The following is an 18,056-nucleotide window of genomic DNA, read 5'->3' on the forward strand; positions in this document are numbered from 1 at the left end:
CTGTTTGAAACGCCATTTCGGGGTTTTTATTTGCTGGATGAATTCTCTTTTCCTGCAGTTGCTCAACATTTTCTGCTCCGCAGACAATTTTTCTCACAATGTTGCCCTATCCTACCCTTCTGCTTTATATTGTGGATCTTTGTGAGTGAACAAGCACGGATTTGATCCTCTGATCTCTTGTCTACAACCCTGCTTCCTGCTTCCTGTACAGATCCCTACCTAGTCGTCCCCATCCTGCTGTATGACTGTGAATCATAATTTGCTCACCGAGACAGAGAGGCGGATTAAGGCATTCCAAAGCAGAGACTGTGGTACCCCTTCCCTTCGCCAAGTGACGAAAACTGAATTGGTTCGGCCATGTTGCTCGACATGACACTTTATCGAAACTACTTATGCAGGGGTATATGTTAAAGTCGACGATACCAAAGCTAGAAAAAAACAAAGCAACAAAACAAAACACAAAAAAACAACAAAAAAAAACAAAAAAAACAAAAACAACACTGGCTGGTGAAGGTAGAATAGTGGACTGGCTGCCCAGTAAAAGATGGTCAAAAGGATGCACAAGATCAGTCCGGACGGCGCGCCTCTGAGCTGTGCTTCTCGTCGAGCGAGTCGTCTCCACTGGGTGACGATGATGACGATGATGTATTAACCTTGTAAACTGTTAAACTTCAATGTCTATAGTGATAATTGTTTTATTTAATTTTCCCATAAATATCGGATGTCACTGAGCAGTGAGGCGAGACGCACGTTGAAAGGACGGTAAAATTCATCCAAGGCTGCCTTTGTCATCCTCAGCATGGGGCCCTGTGCAAGGGAGCGCACTCCTTTCTTCCTCGGCCTTTCCTTCTGAGTTATCGCCGCTAGCGTCGTCTTGCTTGGGTTCTCTGTGTGTGAGCACAATGCGTTAGACTTTCAGCAAGTTAACAAAACATGATAAAAGCGATACAATCTACGGTCATTATTTATCCTTTCGCTGTAACTGTGAGAACACTAATGATATGTAAATACGAGATAAACAAACATGGGGGGGGATGAAATTTAATTGTTATCTATAATATAATTAAAAAAAATACAACAGCATAAAAAATAATGTATCACCTTACTATATTCACAATCCTAATGCTTACAAGTTGCACTCATTATTAACTTCAAGAAATAAAAAGACCCTCACTACATGATTTGTTAAGTTATTACTGAGGACGGTGACCTAGAAGAATTAATAGAATGTGTGTGTGTGCGCATCTGTGACCTAGGTAAGAATGAGCGAGAGGTTCAGAAACATCACATGACAGCAGTTTATTGTTTGTTTATATGGTTTTTGTTGTTGTTGTTTGCTTTGATTTATTTGACTACGTACGAAGATATGCATAACAGAGCTGGAAGAAGGGAAGAACGAGTGAGTGATACATAAAATTTGTTTGTAATATATAAGCGACAAGTGAATGAATGAATGTGAGTGTGAGAGATATTATATAAAGAAAGAGAGGTATTGTGTCATTTGTGTGAATATGTATTTATAATTTTGAAAAATTCAATACCCCTTAAAGGGTGAAGTAGATGAGGCATAGCAATCGTCATCGGGGGAGTCGTACGTCTCATGGGTCATGCCTTTTTAAAATAAAAGCTTTCAAAATGTGAACCGATTGATAGTTTGATTGGCAAATGATCAACGTTTAATTAATCTCGCTTAGCTCGGTCCTAAGTTTTCAACTGTTGATGTTAAGCTTAGGCTTGCAATAGTGACAGAAGTCCAGTCTGAACGCAACATGATAAACAGAACTGTTGTGATAATTTCTTGAGAGGAAAATAAATAAAGAAAAAATAAACTAGAATTTACAAAGGGTTTACCTAAGCCGAGAAATCTGTATATCGTCAGCAGTTCCCTAGTCACGTTCACCGCTAAGTCCTCCAGGCGCAGAACATGGATCTGATCACGTGGGAAACGCTGAAACCAGTCTTCGAGAAACACGTGGTACAGACCCAAGCGTATCCTGAACACCTGCATGATGAATTCATTACTTGTGTTGTGAGCATTGCAGTTGAGTATGTTTTACAATAGAAAAGAAAGGCTTCATATCCTGCATTCAGAAAAGACATAGAAAACCCGGCAAGCAAAATGATTTTTAACCTTGACACCTCATATAAAAACCTTTGTGAAAAATGATTAGTTTACTTTGATATCCTGAATTTTAAATAACAAATTATCCAAAAATTGTTGCAAAATTAATAAGGAGACACATTCTGCCATTATTCTCACAAAAAATGCTATTACTGTTGGTTGCCATTGTTGGTACTGTTACTGCATCTGTTTTAATCAAACCGCCATTACTCTACCAACGCAAGAGCTAACGACTGACGTGAATACTTACAGAATTTAACGACTGGTTGTAAACACAGGAGCGGACTGTGTGCTGTGCGAAGCAGCTCTTAAGAATATCCATCTGTTTCACCGCCAACTCGTGAAACTCAGATAAACTGCCGTTTGTGAAGAAGAAATTGTAGTCCGAGTAGATCCTGTCAAAGAGTTGAACATAAAGTGACGGTTGAGACAGACAAGTTCAAGATTTCAAATATTTTAAAAAGCAGTCTGTCTACACTGTTTAAAAGCAATGTGTTTAGCATCTAATCATCGCTGAAAATGTGTACAAAAGGAAATTTGAACCGTAAGGTAGGGTTTCGGAGAATGATGATAATCTTTGCAGCAGGAAGTAGGTGGCGCACGTAGTCGGCGTGGGTGACGTAGGGCTCGGAGTAGTAGCTGCTGTCAGGCAACATGTACCACCGGTCGTTGTCCCACACAGTGGACGCACTGCCATCGCCTACACACATCAGTAATATTAGTGTTCTTAATATTGCCCTCAGCCTTAATATTGCCAGTGTCGCTCGTAGCGACCCTGGTGGTCATCTGTGTGTAACTAGCAGTAGTATCACAAACTTCCCATGTATTGTGGGAAAAAAAATAAAATAATCTTTTGAAATTATATGTCGTTTTTTACTGGGTGGTGCTGTCATGGTCTTTGTGAGTTTTCTTACCGACAATATAGGGATTATAATTCATATGCTGGCTAGGGCTCGATCTCATCGTCTTCCTCAGCAACGACTTTGCGATAAGCCACGTGTAGTTATCGAAGCCTGTGAAAATAATAACAGACAATAAACTTCTGTAACAGCAAAGTCTGTCAAAATATCTACAGTGTTCCAATTTCAGCCCTGATATAGTCAGCAAAACCTGGTAAAATAATTATGTTCCAACCTAAAACGATATCAATGTTCTTTTTCTCGACTATTACATAAATACAAAAGTGGTAAAATTTGGTTGAAGAAGAAAGCATCTTACTCGAATTATCTTCGAATTGCTTGCCTCAAGGTTGATAGTTGTTTGTTTTCACTAAGGTAATAAGTAACATAACCTCATGTGTGACCCTCAATAAATACACCTTCTGACCTAACGACATGCCCGTGAAACAAGTCTGGACAAGACCAAAGATAATGAATCAACTGACAAAAAGACAAATGACAATGACTCAATGAAGAACAAAGAGGAGACTCGCTTTCGTTTTGGTAGCGCAGTCGGGTGAGCCAGTGAGGTTCCTTTGTGAGGAGCTTGGCCACGTGCTGATGCTTGTGGAGCTTGACGTAGAGCTCGGTGGTGCCGCACTTGGGGAAGCCTGCCAGGAAGAAGAAGGGCAGACACGCCAGCTGCCCAGTGTCCGATGTCAACCAACACGGGTTACGGAAATTATCAAGAAAGTGGAAAGGACCCTGTACAAAGTCGCAACACACACGTGTATACTTGTATTACTCGCAAGACTACATTTACACCTATGTGATTGTCCAATAACAGAGTTTTTGCTGAATCTTGTTATGCTTTCTGTTTTAAATAGAAGGTAACGTAAAGATGTTTGTGCTGCGAGAATTAACAAATGAACTCTGAACAGTTGTCACGTACGAGCTTGAAGAGGTCGTAAGCCTCTGGTGGTGTTGACGGCCCCAGGTCGACGAGGAGGCCGAGGTTCGGATCTCGGCTTTGTGCATCTGTCGTCTTGAGGACGTGTCGACACAGTCTCCACAACTCCTCTCTATGTGCGAAGAGCAGCAACAAGGTCAGAAGGAAACAAAGGTCAAGGACACGAAGCGACGACGAAGTTGACGGGAGGAGACAACAACAACCCGTCGACTGATGGCGACCTGCAGGAAACTGTGTTTGCCCACCATGACAGCTTGAGGACACAAGTTTAGTTTCAATTATATTTTTCAGTAGAAGTGGAAAGAACAGTATTCCTCTACTCACCCACTCAGCCGCTCCCTCGCTCATATCCTGTCACAAGATTGTTACCAGCCATTGATTGTCATCGGTAAAAAGTTCCCAGACAATTAGTGTTCATCTTCCAGATCTTTCTTGCTACTCATTGGCTGAGGTAAATAGAGATGAATGTTGTGTGACAGTTATTCACACCAAGAAAACAAAAGACGCTGTGAACTCGCTGTTGACCTTTTTGTTTTTTACGTCCGTTTGGTTTTGATTCTTATTTACTTCACTCTCTCGGTGTTGCTGATATAGATCTTGGTTCTGATGAAAGTGTCATGACTATAATGAAGTGTCCTGTTGTTCAAAGTTTAAAAAATACATATTTGAAACAATGAAGAAAGCACGCCATAAACATTGTCACCATTTCTGTTCATTTCATCTCGTACTTTCCTGTGTATGCAGGCGGCTCCTAGGCTACATCTTGATGAGGAGTTCGCTACTTTTGTCAATGTATTGAGAGTAGTAAGTGCAGTTGATGGCCTGGTAGGCGGCTGATTAAATATATATAAATATATTCAACAGCCCATAAAGCTTGTTGTCCGCCTATGGCTGTTAAGCAGTGGCACAGCAAATAAGCAAATAGGTCTGCAATTAATCTATTAATAAACAAGATTTATGCAAAAATGATGTGTTGCTGTTTCTTAAAAACTGCAGTGGTGGATGTTTGTTTCTAACTGTTCCTGCTTAGTGCCATCTGTCAACATCTTAGCTTTTGTGTGCTGACGAACAGACTGTTCATACTGCTAGTCATGTGCACCACCTGGTCCCGAGTTTCTGTGGTTTACTGATTAGACCTTTTCACTTTACTAAAAAATCGTTTCTCTGCTCTACGACATTGTTATTACTTTTTACATTTTATGCTAGCTGACTGTATTTGTGAAGTTAATGACTGGATGGTAAGAAAAAATAAACTTAAATTCAATGATGATAAAACGGCAGCCCTCTTATGTTGGAGAAAAAAATCAGTCCGGCAAAGTACATCAAGGTGAGCGAAAACATAACCTTTACATCATCCGTCAGGAATATGGAATTGTTGTCACTGGCATGACCCTTGATAAACAACTTACAGCTTTCTGTCTGTCAGTCTGGTCTGCCTATTATGATCAACAACTTACAGCTGTCTGTCTGTTGCTACGATTACACACAGGGAAGACTTGAATGAGAAATAACTTTTTATGGAAGTTTTAGCTAATCATAAACATATACTCATATAAAGTTTAGTAAACATCAGACGATATATTTGTAGTACATGGCTTTAATCAATCTTTCCACAAGTAACGTTCGTTTTTCATAATCATTGCCAGCCGTTCGTTAAACGGTCTATAGAAATCTTCCAGTAGCTTCCACGTGTGATTCCACATGGGACCCAGGTCCGAGACTTTACTCCCTCGTTCTGTCTCGGAGTCTTCTGTATTTGGAGCATTGTCTTTCTGTTGGGTTTTTCTGAACAAAGAAACATCCACGACATCTAAGCACATCCATGAGATGGTAGACACGAACGTTTACTTAACACATTATACAATCCTAACAAGAAAAACACTGATAGCTGCTTGATCTTTTTTGTAAATTAAAAATTAAACAAAAAATTTAATTAAAATTTAAATTAAAGTAAATTAAATAAATTAAAAACGGACATATTTTGACTACAAGCAGTTTACCAAGAAATACTCACTAAAACACACGAGAAGCACACACACACACACACACGTGTACCTAAGCCAAGGAATGAGTAGACATTCAGCATCTCTCTAGTGACATTGTCCCTCATGTCCTCCATTCGCATGACGAGGATCTGAGACAGAGGAAAGCGCAGCAGCCAGTCCTCCAGGAACACGTGGTACAACCCCAACTGGACCCTGACGAGCTGCCACGTGATTTTTCTCAAATAATTTTCTTTCATTAAAGAAGCGTAAGGCTCATCAGTCTTTTATCAAGGATATAAAATAATCATCACTAGGAAGATCAACAGTTTGAAGTTAGTATTTCTGCTTTTAAAAGCGAAAATGAAACACGGCTGGACAAATTAAACAACCTTGTAAAGAAAATGTCATCATCTTTAAACAGACCAGCAAAAAATTGTTTACACACAGAAACAGTTATAAACAGGGTGCATGAAACTTAACATGCTGTTTGAGAAATAAATACTCACACTTTGTAAAGTATTGTTATAGACACAATGTCGAAGAGTGTATTGCTTGAAGCAGTCTCGGAGTAATTTCAGATGATTTACTACTAGATGGTGAAAACTTGCTTTTGACGGTTTCGACGTGAAAAACATGTAGTCAGAATACAACCTGCAATTAAGTTATAAATTGTGTAATTGAATTACTCTAAGATAAACACACCTTGTTAATCTCTTTGCCATTCTTTATTTAGGTTTCAAAGTCATCTGACCCGCACATACACACACACAAACACACACAGACACACTTTTCAACACTACAGAGAGAAAACAACTGACTGTAAGAAAGAGTCCAAGTCCAGTACACAGTGTAACCTCTAACCTACTGATTGGCTCTCTGAGGAGGACAATAATCTTGGTGTCAGGCACCAGATGGCGAATATAATCAGCGTGAATAATGTGCGGCTCTGAACAATTGCTGTTGCCGGGCAAAATAAACCAGACGTCGTTGTCCCACATGGTCGATGCACTACAGTCACCTAGAAAAATTTCCAAATATATAGTTTTAAATAACACATTGAAGTTAAAACAAAACGGAATTAATAATATTTTTTTAAAAAATGATGCCAAAGGTCTCATATTTCTTTTACGATATTTTCTGACACTTAAAATATACTCGTCAGCCCTTCCTTTATCTTTGAAGTAAGAAGAGTTGGCTGTCATGATGTAAGAGGCTAGACCTGTCCACTGCACTCACCAGTGATGTAAGGATTGTATTTCTCTAGCATCGCATTCGCAACGGTCCCTGGTGCCCTCCACAGACTTTGCGAAGAGGTTCGTGTAATAAGTGAAGTCTGTTGACAAACAATTCAGAAGAAAATTACAATGTCCTGCAGAATCCTTGCTCTTTACAGATTTTATAAGATTTTTGAAAATGTTCTCAAGAATCCTTATTAAAGGGAGGTTAGTGCTATTGTCCAAAAATCATTAGGCTAATTACCCTTAAAATTGCTCATTTAACAGAGATTATTTAGAATGTAACATTTCAGCCAAGCATTGTGGTAGCGCTCTCTAGAAATCCTTTGAGACTGACCCTAACCTTTGCCCTTGTAGCGCTCTCTAGTGATCCAATGAGGTTCCTTCAGTAGAGCTCTCACGTGCTGATGCATGCTGATTCTGGTGTAAAGGTCAGTCGTACCACACTTGGGAAATCCAGCCAGGTAGAAGAAGGGTAAGCAGGCTAGAGTACCATTGGTCTGCCAGCAGGGATTCCGATAGCTTTGGATGGAAGCTAAAAGGTCCCTGAAATTACAAGCAGCCATTTCTAGAAAAAAGTTCTTTTTAAATTGTCAAATGTGTTCCACATCGCAGAGAACAAGAAGTGTCGGATGCTGAAAGGCTTTAATCATAAGTAATTCGCTTACTAGCTCAAAGAGGTCATAGGTCATATTCGGTTGAAAGTTGTTACAGAAACCAGTTTGACACGTGCATGGCTTCCAAGGTGATGTGAGTTTAAGGCCAGTGCTCCAGTACATCCTCCATTCTGCCCCAAACCTCACGACAGTCATCAGCAATAACGATGAGAATATAGCAGCAAGAAGGACAAGGCTCTTCATCTGAAGACACCTCATCATCACTTCCGACGCCAAGCAACAGACACAATTATGTAACAACTTTGTGGCCGTTTCCTTCTAAACTGATTTTTTCCTTTTAACTAACCAATGCTGGTATTGCCATGCAGTTTTCTCTTAGACAATAAAAACGAAGGATATATTCTTTAAAGAATAAAATTATCCAGTTATCAAAGATGTGTGTATTCGTCCATATCCGTTCCACGTAGAATGACTGCTTTTTACAGCAGCGTTTTCTTATACCTGGTGGGACCAATAAAGTTTGGCAATGAATCAGAGTAAGAGAAAAGATTTTCTTATCCTGTCGGCAGTAGTACTTAGCAGTTGATGAACGACTGATGTTGACAAAAGGTTGAAAGAGGATGGCAACAGATGCAGTAAGCCGCGATCACTGTGGGTTTCCCTAGTTCATCAAACCTAATCCACACCGGTGTACTCATGCAGCAGCCAACATACCCGATATTTTATACCCGATATCAAAATACCGTCCAGTATCGGAGCCTCCACTGACAGGAGGGAAAAAGCAAAAAGAAAGAGTGGGAAGACAAGGGCTTCACCTGCTCATTATCCGTAATTTAAGAAACATTGCGATGCGAAAACTCAAAAGAGAAACTCAAAACTAGAAACCTCCAGTCGAGGACTCAGCTATTAAGCTGGTAGGTTACTTCCAATGGTAATATTTTACTGTAAGTATCGTAAGCTAATATACAGTTATGATGTGTCGAATGTATGATAAAAAAAATTGTAGATGCAAACTGAGCCTAATCTGTTGCAGCAGCTGCTGTATAAAACACAATTCAAGTCATAAGTAAGATAAGCAAGGACGATTACCTTTTTTGAGACAAAAATCTTGAAAATATTCACAGACTCAGCCAGCTTAGAACGTGAAGGAATTCAACCATCAAACCACTCCGAGTGGATAGAAATAAATTGCTCTTTATTCATCGTTTATCTCACGCACGCACGAGCACAAACAGAGAGAGAGAGAATGACATCAGTATTTTTCCCGATTCTGACAGAGAACAAACATCGTGTCTGAGGCAAAATCAAACTCAGGACACCCGACCATTGCTGTTTTAGGAAAAAACTTTGCTCCTCTGGACTGGGAAGAGTTACAGAGAGATGGCAAAGCACGGCAAGGTAAATTTTGTTTCCTTTAAATCACCTTACATACATAGTTTCTGGCCAGGAAGATTCTTAATCACTATCCCACACAAAAACCAAAATACACGCCTGCCTCTCTCGGGGTGTGTGTGTGTGTGTGTGTTTGCTCATGTGTGCTGTTGCTGTATTTGTTACATTCTTAAGCCTTGTAAGAGTTATGTTATGTTTTTGAATACCTTTTGGTTGTGTTGTGATTAAGAGGCCTACCCGATCGGTCCGAGTTATAAACAGATTTTGGCAGGGATAATATAAATTTATTCGGGTAAACGCAGTTCTTTCAAAGTTTTCCAAAATTTAAAAACTAGCGATTTGCAGCTGTAGTCCTGCAAAGTCTCGTCCCGCGCGCGAATAACGTGTGACGTCACAGCCGGGGGTGTCCACGCGGTCTCGGTGAGCATTTGATGGTCAGAAGGTAGAGCAATGCGGGTTCGTCAGATAATCGTCATTTATTGTGCTCTAGTATTGAAGATGAGAGTGAAAAGCTGTTCTCTAGCCTTCGAGGTAACAACATATACTATACTATAATACTCTGGCTTGAAAAGTTAAATACATTTATCGAGGGTCAGCACTTTGTAGGAGGGAATGGTTTTGGAGTCACAGCAAAAATGCCTACCAAGACCCTCACAAGGACCGGTCAACGCAAGACCACGGTCATCGAAGACAGAGATAGCCATAATCTCATAGAAAGGACTTTGTATTCAGCCGATGGACTGAAGACATGTTTAATTTCCAGACGACACTAGACGCTAACATCCTTCAAAACAACCAGATTACAACCATCGATGATGTAGACCTTCCAGTCCTGTTGGAGGAGGGCAAGGCAGCAGTCTGCATTCTGATAGAGAAACATTCCCACTGCCACCGGGGCCTCTTTCACATCTTCATCGACTTTAAGAATGCTTTTGACTGAGGCTGGCACGAGGTTCTTTGACATGTTTTGCGAAAATTCAGCATCAAAGAGGGCATCGTCCATCTCATCGAAGTCCTGCATGCGAGGTCAACCAGTGCAGTACCACTGGGTAACAAAACGGGAGGTTTCTTTTACACGACAGTAGGCAAAATGCTGAACAGAATCTGTTTGTTTGTCAGCCTATTTGTGTGTCAGTGTCTATGCTTTTTCTTTCTTTCGTGTGTGTGTGGATCAGGTTTAAAGACAAGCAGGTAATTTATCAAAGTGCCACAGGAAGCGCAGATTGTCGAGAATCGGATGATATTCTTAGCTCAGGTAAACAACACATTCATCAACGTTTCAACTGTGAAAACAATTATGTTTACTGTATATGCCACATTCTCAGAATCTGCAGTAACATCAGCAAAATTAAAAGCTGTAAACGTCATTGGTAAACAAAAAATGTGATCCGACTGTTCATTTGACATGTTTTTGGAAGAGGGAAACAATTGCGTGTGTGTGAGTGAGAGAAAATGCTCACATTCCACCATAGTCTTCATGTGTACAAAACAGTTAAAGTCAGATGTGACTACTGCACTCGCAAACAACACCAAGGACAACACCTCGGGCAACACACTGACAGCTTCAGACTTGTTTATAAATTCTCCAGGAATGTTTTACATACAGTCGACTTCTGCCATTCATAAACAACAACAATAATATTGTTATGGATGCCGGCATGTTTGGCAGTATCACCTGACTTTGTTTACAAGAATTGCAAAACGTTGACGCCCCGCCCTTCTGACATACACACCGTCAGAGAATATATATAAGGGCTGCCAAATAAAATGAACAGAAGCATCTGATATCTGCCCTCAGACTGTAAGTATGAGAGAGTCGCTACGTATGAGACAGAAAATAGGAGGCTAGGGAAACTATTGAACTGGCGATGGGAGACAGCAGAAACAAATAAAAGCCAGTAGAAGTACGTAACAGTAGTAGGAGTAGAGAAGCATTGGAAGTAGCAGGAGCAGCATTTGACTGTTAAGCGATACTGCAGTGATCCAGATGCCCAGTCATGATACAGTCGGTCCCTACAGTCACCAAGAGGGAGGCCTCGTATCTCAAACGACACACGACATTTCTCTCCCCGACTGTGGTAGATGTTAATAAAGCTACACCAGCTGCCTGTGACATGGGTTCACTTCCCGACCCGGTGCAAAAGCTAGCAGGCAAAGGACCAATGAGTTTTGATAAAATGTTTCTCAAAATGGAAAACATTTGTTTTTTGGTTTTCTATAAAACTTGTCAGAAAATACGCCCGTGCGGCTTTCAAGTTTATTTCTAGAGATTGTGCTACTTCCATCACGTGGGTATCTGAGATAAGCTATACTCTATCAAAACAGAGCGAACGATACGAGGATGCCAATGTTTTCATAAGAAGAATCCAAGTTCGTATAGTTTCTCTTGCTGAGTTTAAAGAGTATATCGTCGTCGTCATCATCATAATCATCGCTAACTTTATTATTTTTTGTTTTAGAAACTGTAATTATGGTCAAGACAGCTTTGATGGCGATGTTGCTGCTGACATCACAATTGGCGTTAATATCGTCTCAACTCATTGGAGGATGGTCGGATTTCTTGTTGGACAGCAAAGGTGTGTGGTGGTGTGTGGTGTGTGGTGTATGGTGCATGGTGCATGGTGCATGGTGTGTGGTGTGTGGTGTGTGGTGAAGAAGATGTTGATAACGATCATGATGATTTCTCTACAGGAACTGTACCAGAACCTACGACTAACAGTCCTACTACTGGAGCTCCAGACCTCAAACCACAACCCGTTACAAAGCCGAGTTCATTCCATCCAAATATGTTTCGTTGGCTGCTGGCAAGACATCTGGACTAACCTCTCGTCTGTCGTCAGACCAGGGAGCGAGGACAACACAGTTCCTGCTGGCGACAAGGACTACCAACATGGCGGCAAGGACTACCAACATGGCGGCAAGGACTACCAACATGGCGGACAACGTGTGCGGGCGTCATTTGACGTCTGTCCCGTGGCTTCTACAGAACTGATTTACGAACGACAGGAAGGTGTTGCTGGTGTGTGTGTGTACATAGACTGCTAGCAGACAGCAAGTGTGTGCAGTCAAGCGGCACAACATACAAAAGGTGATGTTAAGATGTTGTGAATCATGACAGAAGCTCTACTGCTGTCACCTCGTGAAATCCTGTATTTACAGTGCTCGTGATGTGTTTTCTTCGCCTTTAAATTATTTTCCTTTGTTTTCAAATGTTACACCTAACACATTTCCTCACTTACATCATGTATATGTTTTGCACAACATTTAATATTGTTAAATCTTTGTCCCAAATAAGTCCATGACAACGGTATTATCAACAATGACAGGCTGCAGATGACAGGCTTGAAGCATTCACCTGCTCTTGATTTAAATTGATAAAAAGAATTTTTCGAGGTATGCGTGTTACATTCTTCTATTTTACTTCTCGGATATGTCTGTGATTTTATGTGACCAAGTGCTGATTGAGACACATACACACAGTTAAGCATTTGAGGCTAAATGTCCCTCTTGACTAATAGCCCCTCACAACTTCTTCTCTATGAAAGATTACAGTAAACTAGCTGGTGATTCAAAGTAAACAAGTTTACCTTAAATTATATATACTAGCACATGATTTAAAGTAAATAAGATCAAAATAAAAAAATCTTAAGTGTTGTGAGGGTGTGTACTGCTGGGTATTAAAACTCTGAAAAATATAAAGACAATTTGTAAATAAAGAATATGACCTGGAGAATGAGAGAATAAAAATAAAACGAAGAAAGGGACACAAAAAAAGAAACAGAATTCATCAATGTGCGTCTTATTTATTAATAAATAGTGCCTTCACTAGAGAACATTTGTCTTTGTACCAGAGAGAAATGGGATGTCTCCCCTCTCTCTCTTTGGCGTGTGCGTGTGTGGGTTGAAAATACAATTATAATGACAAGCTGAAGACAAGGAACAATGTAATGCCAGCGCAAATTAACATACGTGGCAAGAGAAAAGAATGTGTTGATGCCCCGACACAGAGATATATTTCATCACATCAGGGAGGCATATAAGAACCGCCTCACACAGACATTTGAAGACAAAGTCTGTTGGCTCTCTGCCAGCCACCATACTCCGTGTGCTCACATAAAAAGCATCACCAACATTTGCAAGGTAAGCTCACACTTTTACAACACTTTGCTGGGTAGATCCTGACATCTCAGGATAAAGAAGCTGACAGATAGAAGCTTATTATTTCTTATACATGAGAATCAAACAAGTTTTATCATTATTTGCGATCTGATACATCATCTACAAAAATGCAAAAACCTTGTTCCTTTGAATTTAAGAAAGCTTTATCTATTACTTGAAAATATATGGTTATAGTTTTGCTTTCATGTCATTGTATGTGAACTAAGCTAGTCTCTCAATAAAATGGATTCATCATTTCCTTATTTCTTGACTTATATCAAATAATTTCTAGACAGGTGTATTTAAATCATGTAGTGACTATTTCTGCGGATAAAAAGAAAATTATATTAGCCTTTTTCTGAGTGAAAACACTAACACAAAGCTAACTCTCTACGGTAGATAAAGGAATATGCTCTACAGGACACGTGCTTAACAAAAGACGGCAACTGTCAATCGATTTTACACGTAAATATAACATGAATACAAATTTCTTTTAAATCACTGGATGTGTACAAGGTATTAAACTATATTGATTTGAATGAGCTAAAGTTAACAAACAGAACATAGTGAGGCAGTCCGGTGACACAACGGTTAGCGCCTGTCATCAATACAATGACGGTTGGCTGTCCTGGGTTCGGCTCTCGTCTCGGGCACGCTGTTCTTTCTCATGTGGCATCTGTTGGGTTGGCTGCCTTGTCGTGAAAGAGCCTTAGCCTCCCAATTGTAGTGTAAAAAAAAACTGCAATCTACTTCAGTAAAAAAAGGTGTAAGACTATTTTGACAAACAACTCAAACTGTTGTTAGGTGTAGCATACGGTCCCTCACCACATCCCACATTAAATAATGGCAGAGAAGGAAGAAAGTGAGAACTGATGCTAATATTGCCCCTAGAGCAAAGTATGGGACTGGTGATGATGGTGATGATTATAAGAGCGTGGGATCTTGCTCTCGTCATCTCGCTGATCATCAAGACTATTGTCCTATGGATTTCTGTCTTCCTCTCCCAAGCTTCAGCCGTCTGCACGTCTTGAGCATCAGGACATGAGAACTCACAAAACTCAACAAAAGCGGTTTTGTTGGCAAGCACTGAGATATATCAAGCACACATCACCATGTGCGCAATAATGACTGACAGGTTACAACATATATCGTATAAATCATGACAATAGTATCTCCATTTCTCTCCTCGCATTACGTGCGCGCGCGTGCACACAGGCGCCTCTCCCTTTGTCTTGCTCTCGCTCTGTGGGTCTTGCTGAATTAAGTTGGTGAACAATGGAATATTATTATCCGATTCTCACGTTCTTTTAAAAAAGAAACAAAAGCATTTTTGTTCTGAGCATACAGTTTCATTTTTACATGCGTAACAGTTAGAGACAAAACATAGGAGTTCTATTGTTTGCCCAGTTTAATGTTGTACGGAGGAGTCTATGGCAGGTGACTGAGCCGACTGCATGCATCTTACTAATAAATTGCCTTCATTCAAGGGCTGGTCGGCAAAAATATAGTTTTGTACCAAACACCCTTTAGAGATCTTCTTTAAAACAGTTTGAAAGCTGCTTTAGTTTCTTCATTTTCTTATGAATGAAGTTGTGCGGGTTTTGTGTTTTTGCTTTTTTGAGCTCTGGAGCCAGTGACCGTGAGACTACCATGGTGTTTACATATTTACACAGCGGATATTTATTCATCATGTACTGAATAAGACACATGAAGGCCTCTCTCGATCTAAGCCCAATGTTGTCTTACACATGGTATCCTTTATTCCAAATGGTTTGCCGGAAATGTGGGTCCTGGAGGACGTCTTCAGTCACATTAGTAAAGAGCCCCGGGGCCATCTGCTGCGTGACAAATAGACTGGGAGCCTGAGGAGAAAGAAACTGAGAGTGCAATAATAATTTATAACTGGATAAATAAAGAACCCAGGGGCAAAAAAATAGCATTTTCTAAACAAGTGAAAGCCCAGTGCTGACTGCATGAATTCTTGGGGAATGTCAACTTTCCTCGTAAATCATCCATCAGCGAACGTGTTGCGAATTCACTACCCGCACCTACAAGTTGTCACATCACCTCTGGTGCGGAGGTCGCAGTCACGCCCCTCATCAACATGCAAGCATTCCCTCTCGTTCTTCTTGTCACATTGTCACAGAATGCCAGTCTTTCACAGTGATACCTGCCAGTCTTTCACAGTCACACCTTCTACCATAGGAGTGGTAGGAAACTTTTACTTATGAGCACCACTTGAATTGTTTCCTGCGTCTGTATATATATAAATAAAAAACATAAACTTCCACAAACACACATGTATCATGCAGATATAATAATACATATCCACACAAATGAACAGGACACCCAGTCAGACATTTGACATCCCATCGTGTAGATCACGGGTGTCCCAAGCGTCTACTTACTTACACGTACGTCCAGACGCAAACTAAGTCAGAAAACATTGTAGTTTAATACGCTTTTTATTTATGATTTTAAATATTTCTTGTGATTACTTTTTTTATTTATTTAAAGAGCAAAAGCTTGAAGGCGTTTTTTGTTTTTTTGCTTTGTTTTGTTTTAACACAAGCTGTTGACACAACCTAGTCTTTCGACAGCAAAATGAATTAAGAGAGAGAGAGAGTCGCATACAACAATGGTTGTGTTTCTTTTCAGTCGTCAGCTTATGTCTTTAATCATCCCTGTCAGTGCTACGGTAAGGAAATGTTTCATAAAAGGTACAAATCACAAAGGCGGAAGTCATTCAGAAACCTACAGGTCCTGGCGTCTCCGGGTCAGAGTTCATGCGCTGTTTCCACCAGAGGCACCTTGCGACCCCGGACTCGTGTTGTGGACGGTTACAAGCGGTTCTTGTGACACCTGTACATGTATGACTGGCGTACACACAACTTTACATTTTTGTTGCAGAGTCAGTGAAAGACATGGCGTTGATGTGGCTGTTCATCTTCGTTGCCTTGGTGACAGGCGTTCTGTCACAAGGTAAGCCTCTTATTAAAAAAACAGACAAATCGCCTATTACTTAATGAAGTCCTACTTTCACTCAGACTTTATACCACAAGGTAGGTGGGCCACGGCCTTCATCGCTGACTGATGCCCTATTAATTAAGGTAATGGGAACAAGGACACTTCTATTATCGCAAGTTCACGCACTCCACTATTTCAGAATTTTGGAAGTAGGTTTGGTGGATAAAATGCTAATGCATGTTAATATTATTCATTAACATATAATTTAATATATTTTTTTAGGTCTGTTCCCAAATGATTTCCTGGGGAGCTCAGGGGGACTCAGCAACTTTGGTGCAAGTCCTCCCGTGGCGCCACCTCCACCCCCCACGGACCCGAGTCGCATGATGATGCTGATGTACACACTTTCGGGAATGTTCTAAGGCAGCTGACTCTGGGATTAAGGTCGCTCCATGTTTCTTATCGTCTGCTTCACCGACTTTGTCTCCAAGAAATATAAGGTCACGCCAAGTGAACTGTCAGGCAGTTGATAGAAAATAGCGACAAGCAAATGTCGGAATGCTGCTAAGTACGATAAATTACTTTCCTTTTTCTTGATATGTTTTTAGCATCATTTTGCGATGATTCAAAATGTAACATACCGTTTATGGGATCTCTAATGTCCATTTTATTTTGTGCTCTTCATGGTGCATGCTGTTGTACTGCTGTCATTAGACTAATGCCTCCAATAAAAAGATTCTCAATGCTGTGCTTCTTTTCTATTTTTTGTAAATAACCCATGACTCCAATGCAAACTCTTCATGCGGTATTTCTTGTCTGCTCTTTCTAATAAATATTATGAAATAAAGAACTCGGAAGACTAAACAGTATGAAATAAAGAACTCGAAAAATGAACGGAATTTTCAAAATCACTTTACTGAATAGGCCATTGCCCGTTTCAAGGGGGAGCATAGGTGCACAACAAAATCATCAAAGGTATGTACATGTGATCTTTGTGTCAAGACAAATATATCCCTGTGTAAACAATTACTTAGACACGATTCGTTAACGTAATTTGCAAATAAACGAGCACATTTTCTTCCAACCTGCCTGTTGGTGAATACAATTCACCCCCTCCCCTTGAGTTGAAGACTAAACAGAGAGAGAGAGACTGGGCAGTTCATTTAGTAGATCATGGGTCAGTGCTCTGCTTTGACTTTTAAATGACATTTGTTCTATTACACAGAACTTCTCTTCCTCTACATCTCAACCAGAAAAACTTCGCTCTTCGACGGACCGGCATTTATTAATGTAAAAAATGCATTGTAGTTAATTCATGTTGAATACATTACTAGCATCATTCTCACAACTATGAGAAGATCTGGAAAACTACACAGCTAACTATACACCAAAGTTATAATAACTGAATAGTAAGACAACAAATGTTACTAATACAATGTTTAGAAGTATAGCTAGTTTTGATGATCAGGAAGCAATGAACTTGGAGTAATCAAAATACCAGAGTTGAACAACTGTAGTTTAAATACCAGAAGGACACGAACCGTGTACAAAATGTCAAATCTCAGTTCGAACATTTCTTACGTTGTGGAGCCCTTTAGACCTCAAGATATTGGTATTTGTGGAGAGCGTATGACACTGAAAGTTGTTAGCATTTTCCACTGAAGGTATTTTGAAAGGCAGTTGACTGGTTTCTCATGGTAAAGAAGTGGGGCTTACATGTTGAGGGAGGGCT

General features: G+C 40.2%; 2 protein-coding genes and 1 long non-coding RNA gene across 3 annotated transcripts; 1 reads left to right on the plus strand and 2 right to left on the minus strand.

Moving 5' to 3' along the window:
• Nucleotides 1-638: 638 nt before the first annotated feature.
• LOC112564706 (carbohydrate sulfotransferase 15-like) lies at nucleotides 639-4,318 on the minus strand. Its single transcript, XM_025239714.1, has 7 exons — nucleotides 3,953-4,318; nucleotides 3,555-3,765; nucleotides 3,037-3,135; nucleotides 2,666-2,822; nucleotides 2,373-2,517; nucleotides 1,852-2,002; nucleotides 639-887 (listed from the first exon to the last, which is right to left on the minus strand). Exons 1-7 carry the CDS (start codon nucleotides 4,316-4,318, stop codon nucleotides 700-702), a joined length of 1,317 nt encoding a protein of 438 aa, XP_025095499.1. The 3' UTR covers nucleotides 639-699.
• Nucleotides 4,319-5,549: 1,231 nt separating this feature from the next.
• LOC112563927 (carbohydrate sulfotransferase 15-like) lies at nucleotides 5,550-7,603 on the minus strand. The gene is made up of 5 exons (XM_025238401.1): nucleotides 7,534-7,603; nucleotides 6,817-6,973; nucleotides 6,462-6,606; nucleotides 6,026-6,176; nucleotides 5,550-5,755 (listed from the first exon to the last, which is right to left on the minus strand). The coding sequence occupies exons 1-5, from the start codon at nucleotides 7,601-7,603 to the stop codon at nucleotides 5,607-5,609; spliced, it is 672 nt and encodes a 223-aa protein (XP_025094186.1). The 3' UTR covers nucleotides 5,550-5,606.
• A 3,370-nt stretch (nucleotides 7,604-10,973) lies between these two features.
• On the plus strand, nucleotides 10,974-17,072 carry LOC112564032. The gene is made up of 5 exons (XR_003099146.1): nucleotides 10,974-11,000; nucleotides 11,659-11,775; nucleotides 11,891-13,339; nucleotides 16,268-16,339; nucleotides 16,607-17,072. It is a non-coding gene; the product is annotated as an uncharacterized LOC112564032 (long non-coding RNA).
• The last annotated feature ends 984 nt before the right edge of the window (nucleotides 17,073-18,056 follow it).

The sequence above is a fragment of the Pomacea canaliculata genome, linkage group LG5, assembly GCF_003073045.1.
Source record: "Pomacea canaliculata isolate SZHN2017 linkage group LG5, ASM307304v1, whole genome shotgun sequence".
NCBI lineage: Eukaryota > Metazoa > Mollusca > Gastropoda > Architaenioglossa > Ampullariidae > Pomacea > Pomacea canaliculata.

Bases quoted from the DNA above. Each gene is read 5' to 3' on its own strand.
- LOC112564706 (XM_025239714.1), bottom strand. From the start codon at position 4,318: ATGAGCGAGGGAGCGGCTGAGTGGGTGAGTAGAGGAATACTGTTCTTT. The intron at 3,766-3,952 runs GTACGTGACAAC...GACTTTGTACAG, and splicing joins CTTACGACCTCTTCAAGCTC to GGTCCTTTCCACTTTCTTGA. The intron at 888-1,851 runs GTAAACCCTTTG...GCTCACACACAG, and splicing joins ATACAGATTTCTCGGCTTAG to AGAACCCAAGCAAGACGACG.
- LOC112563927 (XM_025238401.1), bottom strand. From the start codon at position 7,603: ATGCATCAGCACGTGAGAGCTCTACTGAAGGAACCTCATTGGATCACT. The intron at 6,974-7,533 runs GTTAGGGTCAGT...AAATTTTTCTAG, and splicing joins AGAGCGCTACAAGGGCAAAG to GTGACTGTAGTGCATCGACC. The intron at 6,177-6,461 runs GTGAGTATTTAT...ATCACGTGGCAG, and splicing joins ATAACAATACTTTACAAAGT to CTCGTCAGGGTCCAGTTGGG.